General features: G+C 40.0%; 1 protein-coding gene across 2 annotated transcripts; it reads right to left on the reverse strand.

Annotated features, from left to right (window-relative positions):
- Positions 1 to 99: 99 nt before the first annotated feature.
- On the reverse strand, positions 100 to 10,276 carry LOC110541406 (cytochrome P450 7A1). 2 transcript variants are annotated; one of them, XM_021628157.2, is made up of 6 exons: positions 10,117 to 10,275; positions 8,331 to 8,571; positions 7,027 to 7,616; positions 5,485 to 5,615; positions 3,669 to 3,844; positions 100 to 2,267 (listed from the first exon to the last, which is right to left on the reverse strand). In XM_021628157.2, the coding sequence occupies exons 1-6, from the start codon at positions 10,194 to 10,196 to the stop codon at positions 1,938 to 1,940; spliced, it is 1,548 nt and encodes a 515-aa protein (XP_021483832.1). In that variant the 5' UTR covers positions 10,197 to 10,275; the 3' UTR covers positions 100 to 1,937. The 2 variants fall into 2 exon arrangements, with proteins under 2 accessions (XP_021483832.1, XP_060241933.1); XM_060385950.1 differs by having other exon boundaries at positions 2,177 to 2,303; positions 10,117 to 10,276.
- Between the last annotated feature and the right edge of the window lie 502 nt (positions 10,277 to 10,778).

Consider the following 10,778-nt stretch of genomic DNA (forward strand, 5'->3'; position numbering starts at 1 on the left):
TAACATCTAAGGTGCAGAAAACTTTGAGCAGTAACTTTGGTCCATGGCTGTCAATTGCCAACCATCACTGCACAAGAATAAAGACATGAACACAAGGCATCATCATGAAACCCTTTATTCTGTGTATGAAAATACGCTTTAAAAAAGCCATGGAAAGGTTTATGGATGCATTCAATTCAGAGAGTTATAAAACTCATTTAAAAAACACATTAGAAATTCACAGCAGTACAGATTAGTATATAACAGATTTTTTTTTACCCTTGTACTTCATCTAAACAATTTACTTTTCTTGATTTGTAAAATAATTTCCTCAAAAGAGGAAGGCAGAAGTACAGTGAGTTCAAAGTTTGCTCAAGCTGTGTGGAGCATTACATCCAGCCTGGGTTGCTGTGAAATAGAAAAGAAAAGTATCCTGCTTAGGTAATAACTCCATGATAATGTTTAGCAGAAAGGTTTTTATAGTTTCGGGAGACTATAAAAATCGGGAGATATAGTTCCTGATTGGACACCCGCCTCGCATCCAGTAGACTCTGCTTCAGTCTCCACAGACAAAAACATTTTACTGAATTTTCTGTAATCTTAGGGAGTCTCTTGAATGAAAGATTATTTTGAATATTTTGGGTTTCTTAAAAATATGAATATTTTAAATAAATAAGATAAAATTATTGGAGCATATCAGAATTATTGGAGAATTATTGGAGCAAACAGAATTATTGGAGTTCTGTTTCAAATTTTAAAACACAAATATTCATATGTTCATTTCTGAAAGGTGAGTAATTTAAAAATTAGTAAATGTTACAATATTTAATATTCACAGTACAAGAAAAAAGATAAATATAATTTACATATAAATATGTTATCAGTAAAAATGGCACAGCTAATAACTCCCCTAAAGCACATTTTCAAAGCATTATTGCACTCAGTATTTAAACACTGTTGTTTAGGTTTTAATTATTGTTCTTCATCTACAAGGCATTTAGGGATACAACATAAAAAAATTTTAGAGACCACATAATGTCAAATTACACTTAGTGAATCCACATACTTCATAGCTAAGGTTTTTGTTTGTTTGTTTGTTTTTTAATGGCCATTTCCTCAGAGCTGTGATTTTAAATTTCTCTCCTTTGTTGATTCAAAATCAACTATGACTAAAAATTGACCTTTTCTTGAGACAGGGTCTCATTCTATAGCCCTTCCTTCCCTGGAGCTCACTATATGGACCAGACTAGCTTGAAATTCACAGACATCTGCCTGCCTCTGTTTCATGGAATTAAAGGTTTAAGAGCCTACGGAGTGAGGTTCTGAGAGGTGTCTTTTTAATCTCTGAAAAATACTCTTCTCATTGGTATGAATGTCAAAAGGGGAGGGGGAATAATGTAGTTAAAAATTGGAATGAGAATATCCAGCAATTATGAATTAAAATGTAACAGGAATGTGTCAAAACTCCCCATAATGTTTCCAAAAGAGTAGCATCATTTTCAAAGCTCTCACCACTAGACATAGAAAAAGATGAACAATATTTTCCTTTTTCCTTAGGCAAAGCATAATATGATATTTTAAAATGTTTTCAAAATATGTTCATACCTGAAGAACTTCACTAGTGAAAAATTAATTTCATTAAAACATGAATTTGAAGCCTTTTCATGATTAATCAGTAGTTTTCATAAAAAAAAAAAAAAAAGGAGAAGCAGCAATTCCCTTAGGGAAAAAAATCCTGCCAATTGGAATATCTTCATTTTGAAAATAAAAACAAAAGACATTGTGACTGAAAGTGATGACTCGGTCCCTGGGACACCCAGGAACTTAGGAAGTAAGAAGAAAGGGTGGGGACCTTTGGGAGCCAGTTCTTGTCATTGATACAACCCTTCCCTAGGGAGCATCAGTGACCATTTTCCACAAAGGCCTGTTTAGTGATGACTCTTTGCAGTCCAGTAACATCACCCAGTGAACCTGTCTTCCAACCATATATCATACTGTTTTAGTTTATATTTAAACTCAATATCATTTAATGGTGGCAAAATTCCTAAGCCTGCCCGGGACTGGTCTAGAGGGGGACACTTGATGTGACTCTCCACAAGTTCCAGTTCAAAATATGAAAGCATCAGAATCAAAAATTGCTTGATTTCTTGGACAGCAAATAGTCTTCCAGGACACATTGTGGCTCCTGATCCAAAGGGCATGTAGGAACACAATAGCTTCTTTCCATTCCTATAGAAGGTGGTCTTTGCCTTTCCATTTTCATCAAGGTATCGATCATACTGAAAAGTCTGCAATCAAAATACACAACAAGCCAATGAGCTAACCTGGAAGATACAAGGAGTGATTTTCTATGAATAACTCCATCCTCCAAAAGTTAGCACACCCGGCTCTGAACCAGAGTGACACTGGAAAGGGCTTATTGAGAGCTGGTGGACCAAGAAGCATTAGGTCCTGCCTGTGGACTTGTTCCAGAGTTAGGCAAAGGAGCAAGAAGGGTTCTGAACAGAAAGTAGAAGGATACATTACCCTCTAATAGTGTGGATCTGGGAGAAGGTACGTTTTTAAGGAAAAAGAACTGAAAGCATAATATAGGTAGCACAATTTCTGTAACCATCCTTCCATTGAGGGACATCTGGGTTGTTTCCAGATTCTGACTATCATGAGTAAAGGTGCTATGAATATAGTTGAGCAAATGTCTTTGCTGCATGGTGCAGTATCTTGGGTATATGCCCAAGAGTGGTATAGCTGGGTCTTGAGGTAGCACTGTTCCCAATTTTCTGAGAAAGCACAAGATTGATTTCCAAAGTGGTTTACAAGCTTGCACTCCCAGCAATGGAGAAGGGCTCAGGGAACAGGACTAGAGTCTATCACAGAGGCTCTCTGAAAGACTCCACCCAACCTGGCATAGATAGATGCCTAGACTCACAGCCAAACTTCGGGCAGAGTACAGGGAGTCTTATGGAAGAAGGAGTGTAGGAGCAGAGCATAAAAGACCCAGAGGGGACAGGAACTCCACAAGGAGACCAACAAAGTCAAAGAATCTGGACCCAGGAGGATCTGCAGAGACTAATGCATCAACCAAGCATGGAGAAGACCAGGACCCCCTGCTCAGATGTAGCCCACAGGCAGTTTAGTCTCCATGTGGGTTCCCTAGTAAGAGGATCAGGGAATTGTCTCTGATATGAACTCGGTTGCTTGCTCTTTGCTAACTTCCCCCTGGTGGGGTGGCCTTGCCAGAACACAAAGGAAGAGGACCCAGGAAGTCCTGATGAGACTTAATAGGCTAGGGTCAAATGGTAGGGGAGGAGGACTCTCCATTTCAGTGGACTAGGGGAGAGGGATGGGCAGAGAGGGAGGAAGTATGGGATTGGGAGGAGATGAGGGATGGGACTACAATCAGGATATGAAGTGAATAAATTGTAAAAAAAAAAATTTAATTAATTAATTAAATAAAGTTTAAAAAGAAAGCAGAATGTAACAGAATCTATGAAATGAAAAATAGCAGGACTAAAACTTCAACACGCTTGCCTGTATTCAAAATTTCCAAACATATGAATATTTGCTATAATAAAAGGGGACAATATCTACGGTTCCAAGGAGCAAATCAAAGATGCAATTGCAAATCCATCCCTTATTTAGACCTGAGTGAATATCACCTCAACACTGAACTTTGATGAGAAGAAACTTACCAAAGGGTCTGGGTAGATTTCAGGATCCAAATGCATTATCTGTGGATAAAGAGCTATGACGTCATCTTTTCGGATGTTATAGGAACCATCCTCAAGGTGTAGAGTGAAATCCTCCTTAGCGGTCCGAATATTCAAGGATGCACTGGAAAGCCTCAGAGCCTCCTTGATGATGCTATCTAAATATTTTAAAATAAAAGAAGTAAGAGAGGAAGGAAGGAAGAAAGGTGGAGGGAAAGAAAATGGCTGTGGGGGGGGGAGAATAATTTACACATTAAAATATTTTCGAGTCATTTATGTTTATGCTTATGATTATGGGGGTTTTGCCTGCATGTATGCGTGTGCACCTGTCTAGCTAGTGTCTGCAGACATCAGAAGAAGGCATCAGATCCTCTGGAACTGGAATTATGGATGGTTGTGAGCCACCATATGGTGCTAGAAGCTAAACCTGAGTCCCCTGCAAAAGCAGCAAGTGCTTTTAACCACGAGCCCTCTCTCCAGCCCTGAATTTATGCATCTGACGGCTACATAACATAAGGCCCGAAACAGTTCTGACAACCAATACACACAATGAGAAAATGCAAAGCTAACAGATGAAAGCTGCCCGCGGCTGCCTCTGTTCCACTGTTCTGTTCTTGGTGACTCTGCCGTTCTGAAACATTTTAAATCTGATCATCTAAGTCTGTGGTTCTCAACTTGTGGGTTGTGACCACTTTGGGGTCAAACAAAACTTTCACAGGGGTTGCCTGAAGACCTCAAAAAAAACCCACATATATTTACATTACATAATACATAATAGTAGCAAAATTACAGTTATGAAGCAAAAATGAAAATAGTTTTATGGTTGGGGGTCACCATAACATGAAGTGTCACAGTATTAGGAAGATTGAGAACCATTGATCTAAGTTAATATTATTTTGGTATGATTTAATATTCTTCACTGTCCTTAGAAACTAAGTAGATATCTATCATTTAACAGAACATTACTATTATTTCTGTGGAACACTATGCAGCTAACAAAATTGGAAAAACTAGTAATCAATTTTGTGGGACTCACTGTTGACCACTTTTGAAATTAAACATACTGATAGAGAAATGTCGAGGCATTTCATGAATCCAGCCTTTAGGAAACCTCACTTTCAGCCGTAATTATCTGATGGTGTGTAATGCTGTTCTGCTTCTAGGTAAAGTCAGGGAGCAACAAAATAAAACTCAGAATAGCTGAAGTCTAGGAGAGGTCCAGGCTGGCCTTCCTACAACTCTAACCTACAACTGCCTTGTTCCTTGTAGTATACAATGTTCATTGTAGTGAGTCACTGGTCCAGTTTGTGGCCAGTATTGATAGTGTAACAGAAGCCAGAGGCCTTGGACCAGACTTCTTTCACTTCCAATAAGGTAAATTGCTCTAAAAAGCACATGTCAGATTCTGTTCTTTATGGAAGAGTGCTTGTAAAGGGTGTCTTACTATAAACATGTGGCACTTCTGTAGTCTAAAAATTATAGAAACACGGTAAGATAAGCCACACTCCCACCACCCAACCCATTACGCTTTTGTGATGGTCCCTTGCTCATGTTAGCTGCATGCTTCCTTTATCCCTAAGGTTAGTGGCTCTGATGGACTAACAAGGGGGCAAAGGACATGGAGTGGCTGGGTATCAATAACCCTATGCCAGTGTTGCCACTGCTCCATCTTCTGGTCCAAGTTACCAGGTTGTTTTGGGGTGCAGAGTACTCGGCATAAAATCCAGAACATGGTACACTGTATGTTGATCACTGTTACTAGTGACGCGGTAAATGAGGGGTAGCGTAGGGATCTCACCTAGCACCGGCAAGTTGTTCAGCTGCTCTTGATCCAAATGAATGGCATTCCCTCCAGAGCCGAGCTTCTGGCCAGCACACTGCAATGCTCTACTCACTTCTTCAGAGGCTGCTCTCATTGCTTCAGGATGCCTACCAAAAGAGACATATGGAAAAAATTCTTATTCAGAGGTCTGCAAGTAAACAAGAATTATCCATGTCTTTTAATGAGGTGGTTATGGTACCAGGAAGCATGCAAGGGGGAGAGGTCATGGTGCCAGGGATTAGGCAAAGGGGCGTTGCCATTTATTCGCACTGTGTTCTGAACTGGATTCGAGTCCTCAAATTCACGAAGGGCCATTAAAGAGGCTTTGCTATGTAAAAATCAAAGCTTTGGTCAGATCAGTATAAACCAATGGTTTTAATAAGGGATAGGCAGTCACATGATGAACATAGTAATTTAGAAGGGACATTTCATCTAGCATGCAATTACAGGGTATTGGTTAATTCCCAAGTAGGAACTCAAATTTGCTGTTAAAATTCATACCATGGCTTCAGAACGGTGTTTACTTTGAATGGTGAGATAAAGGATGCTCGATTTGTTTGGAGGCTGAGTTTGAAATCTCCGTTACCTTATTACAGTGAAGTGAGTCTCAGAAGTGTTTGACTAACAAGTAGTTAGTGTAACTTAAAATATGGCTGCAGTTCATATAGGACATGAAATTGATGGGTGCAACTTTGCTGTAAATCTGTGAGATAGCAGGAAAGCAGGAACACTCAAATGAGTAAGGTTTGGCCACCACCCTTATCACAACTGGAGGTCAGTCATCATTGAAATGTTTTTATCCCCTTCTATCTGACCCTAGCTTATCAGGTCTCATCAGGACTGGCTGCATCATCTTCCTCTGTGGCCTGACAAGGTTGCACCCCCCAGGGGGAGGTGATCAAAGAGCAAGCCACTAAGTTCATGTCAGAGACAGTCCCTGTTCCCCTTACTAGAGAAACCACTTGGAAACTGGGCTTCCTTTCAGGGGACTAGGGATAGGGCATAGGGAAAGTGGGAGGATGGGTGGGGTTGGGAGGAGAGGAGGGAGGGGGTTGCAGAGGGATACAAAGTAAATAAAATCGTAATAAATAAATACATAAATTAAATTAAATTAAAAAGTAAAGCCTTTAACAACACAACAACAACAAAGAGAGAGAGAGAGAGAGAGAGAGAGAGAGAGAGAGAGAGAGAGAGAGAGAGAGAGAGAGAGAAAATGTTTTTATCATAAGGAAAACTGTAGCCATGGATTTAATACGACTTTAAGAAGAACACTAGGGGGCGATCGATGAACGAGACTGGGCCAGGGGAGCTGTGTTGATGGAGTGCCAGGCCATCTGAGTTCTGTGGCTCTGGGTCACCCTCAGATGGGTCTGTTACAAAATGCACGTGTTAGACCCAGGCCTTGGGGAGCACTTTCTTGATCGATGGCACAGAAAGCTCTGCAAATCTTTAGGTTTTTGAGGTAAAAATTGTAGTTTCTGTCACTATGAGGAGTAAACAACTTAAATTGCTAGTCACCTGATCATTTGAAATAAGCTCCAGAAGGTTGCGGGAATGGTGTTTGCTTGAGCTGCCCAAAGGATAGCAAGGTGGGTCTTGGCCTTCTCTGTGTCGTCAAAGATGGAGAGAGTATCATTGAAAAACATGCGCAGACTGATCAGTTCAGAGACTTGATCCCTCACAGAGAGGTTCTGCTGCTTCAAGTCCTCAGCCAGCTTTTCCCGGGCTGTGTGTGCGGTCTTGAACAAGTAAATAGGGAGGCCTGCCACCAGCGCCGGAAAGACTTGGTCGAATTGATTGAAGTTGTCCAGGTTGTTTAGAATAAGCGCTCTTTGTGTGTCGTCTGCCTTTGAAACATCTCTGCCAAACAGCGTTAGATACCCGGCTTCAAACATCACTCGGGAGCAGAAGGCATACATCCCTTCCGTGACCCAGGCAGCACTCTTCGATTTAGAAAGGCCAGGGGGCCTCATGACAGATTGGAGGTTTTGCATCATGGCTTCAGAGAGTGAACACAAAGCATTTCCTTGGAGGGTTTTGTTAAAAGTGCTGTTTATGTTTTCTGTGGTATTTCCATCATTTGGGTCAATGCTTCTGTGTCCAAACACCTGGCAGAAAACAAAATCCATGAAAGGGGGAGAGGCTAAAGCCGAGCTAGCGAGTGGTAGGAAAGGGCTGGAAGACAGATTAAATATATTTATATTTCTTTGTCTGGCCTTCCCACACGTGATCTCATAGCGCTTTCCAAAGGCAGAACAAAGACAAGTTTAAATCTCAGCTTTTTAATGGAACTTTCCTGGACGGGGTATCATCTTTCGGTGTTGCCCTACTTTGCCTTTACATTCTCTGTAGATGCACTATAACCAGACTTCCATCTACCTAATGACAGAGACAATGCTAATATTCTCTTGCAAAAGTTCAGTAAGTATTGTTTTCTCTAGCATAGAGATTCTTAGCGACATCTGAATTTTGCTTAAATGTACACCTTCCTTCCTAAAGAATGAAACATTTGTGTGGATGGACGTGGCGATGGAGGTGTTGAGTGCTACACCTGCCAGCACTCTCCTCCGAGGGTTGCGCAGACGCCACTGAGGTTATGGATCTGTACCGGATTATTCACGGTGTGCGATCTGTCTCTGTAAGTCACAAAAGGCTTAATTCTTCCTTGGTCATCATCAATGACAAATTGACATATACCTTCAATGTTTAACATTCTGTACTAAGGGATTTTCTCCTGTGATGTTCCCTCTATCTTGCAATTTAATAACACTGGAGCAGCTAGATAGTCTAGGAGACAAACAGCATCTGTAGAAATTAGTTACCTTCGCAGAAGTAGTGTAATTAAATTTCTTCCAGTCCAAATATTTCTCATGACGTAAAACCTTATGGTATGACAACGAGTCTGTGACGAAGTGGACATAGTTTCCCATTAGTTTGCAGGTAAAAACAGGACCATGCTTCCTTTGCTTTGCTCTCAGGAACTCTAGAGGGTTGGATCGAAATTTCAGAGCACAGCCAAGGTACGGAATCAACCCATTCTCCAAAGGAGGTTCACCAACTTTCCTGTAAGACACAGATTTGAGAGGTTTGGAAAATTGCATACTTAGTGTTTTTATTCAGGCCAGCTTTTCACACGTTTCTATCACTTACTTCAAGCTTCACGACTACAGTTCACAAATACTTCTTTTTATGATGGTTATCCCTCTCTTTTAATAAAAACTTGGATTTGTTTTTAGCCTGCTAAGATATTGAAGATGATTACTAAATCTGCCTACTCATCAGTTCACCCTGCAACCCATCCATCAGTCTGTCTTCCACCATATATGCATATGTTGGGCAAGAATTCATTAAATTGTTTTTTATGCCTATAGCTGATTGCTTTTCCCAGTGACAGGGCTAAAAGTGCCAACATAGCCAACAAGATTCTGGCTCTCTGTGTAGAAATGAAACTATCATTTAATGCCTCGACTTGTTTTAAGAATCATTTTCCCAGATGCCTAAAATGTTTCATTTGTTCCTTTTCTTTGAATATGTGAAACATCAAATAACAGAAAGGGCTACAGGACTGAAGTTGTAAAAGTCTACATAGTTTAAAAATATTGGCACTTCAGGGCTGGAGGTATGGGTCAATGGTGGAACTCTTGCCTAACATGTATGAAAAGGTCCATTTGATTCCCAACTCTGAAAAAAGGACATTATTATCCTGCAATGATAATTGAAGAGGACAGGAATCTTTCTTGAAGAATCAGATAGCTAAAAAGTAAAATTTTGTTAGGTAAACATTGGCAGATCATCAACTATAATTCAATGCTCTTTTACTCTCTCTTAAATGGTCTATTAGAAATTCTAAGCTTATTTATTTCCCAGCATAAACTATTTAGCTTCTTGTGAGAATAACTGAATATAATTGATTTTTTTTCTTTCTTAGAATGAAAATGAGCTATTTAATGAAAACTGGAAACTATCAGGCATGAATTAAAAATAACTCAAAGGGCAAAGAAACTTTTTAAAATAAGACAAAAGACAGTAGTCTACCCAGCTAAAGATATGCCAAGAGTATCCTCATATTTTGATGTTGATGTAACAGACAATAGTTAAATGTCCTGCCCCCAAATTTCTTTGGACCAATAAAATTGGTGTCACGTGCAGGCAACAAAGCTTTCCAGTCCCACAGCTGATTAACATTGGGAAGAAAAGTTGGAGACAGACAGACGCAGACTCGGTGCTGTCATCCAGGCTTGGATGGAGTCTGCAGAAAACCCAAATTAACAGAGGCTTAGGCAGAGCATCTGTTTAGTTCATGTCACATAAAGAACCCTTCCACATCTCACTCTCCCCAAATGCACCCTTCCCAGCCTTGTTCTGTGCACACATACACAAACATGCATCAGTAATTCATAAATGTTTACTTATGTCTAACAAGATCTGCATTACCATTGGTGTGGATATTCAAAGAAAAACTATCTACATCTCGTCAGATTTAATCAAAGATGTCTTTAAATTTTAAATAAAAACTATTAATGTATCAGTTTTTTAAACTGTGTAATGGTAAAGGTGAATAAGCGTGGAGATAAGTTAAAAGACAAATAAAAAAAAATCTTTCCATACCTTCTCCTTGTTCCAAAGATGAACCACATGCAGTAGCACACTGCCACAGCAATCCCCCAAATCAAAGAAATTGTTGCCATTTTGTTAATGCAGGAAAAGCTCCTGAGGAGAGAGCTAGTGCTCAGTTAGCAAGGTAAGGCTGTCCCCCAACAGTGGCTGCAACGAGGCTTTTTATATGCATAGGACTATGATCTAGTAACTTGAACTTAGGTGACCACAGCAAACAACTAACTATTTGTCCTCCTATTAGAAAAAGAAAAATAGTATTACCTGGCCTTGAACTAAGTCCACAGTATCAGAAGAGGTTCCAGAACAAGCAGAGAGCTGCAACACTCAATAAGCCGAAGGTCTGTCCCTTGTGTGATGACATAACGTTTAGACGGGGACGGCAGCTAACTTCGTGCTTCTGTGTGTAGAGAAAGGAGAAGCAAACACATCTGTCAAAGCTGTAGAGCGTGATGCAGAGCAAAACAGGCAGAAAGATTTCACCATCGTAGTGCTTGTTAACATTTGGGAAAAATTATTAAAATCGTTTTCTAGAAACATATAGCCACCAATCTAAAAGGGTGAGAACTGGCTTGAATAGTTTTCTTGCTTGACTTCTTTGTGGTTACAAAACTGTGAGTGTTTTGTATGGACCGTGACAGGGTACCTACCTACCA

This window comes from Meriones unguiculatus, chromosome 6, assembly GCF_030254825.1.
Source record: "Meriones unguiculatus strain TT.TT164.6M chromosome 6, Bangor_MerUng_6.1, whole genome shotgun sequence".
In the NCBI taxonomy this organism is placed as follows: Eukaryota; Metazoa; Chordata; class Mammalia; order Rodentia; family Muridae; genus Meriones; species Meriones unguiculatus.

Excerpts from the sequence above, each read along its gene's own strand:
- LOC110541406 (XM_021628157.2), bottom strand. The coding sequence starts at position 10,196 with ATGGCAACAATTTCTTTGATTTGGGGGATTGCTGTGGCAGTGTGCTAC. Across the intron at positions 5,616-7,026 it reads AGCTTATTTCAAATGATCAG|GCATCCTGAAGCAATGAGAG; the intron begins GTGACTAGCAAT and ends CTCTTTTGGTAG. Across the intron at positions 2,268-3,668 it reads AAATCTACCCAGACCCTTTG|ACTTTTCAGTATGATCGATA; the intron begins GTAAGTTTCTTC and ends TTTTGATTGCAG.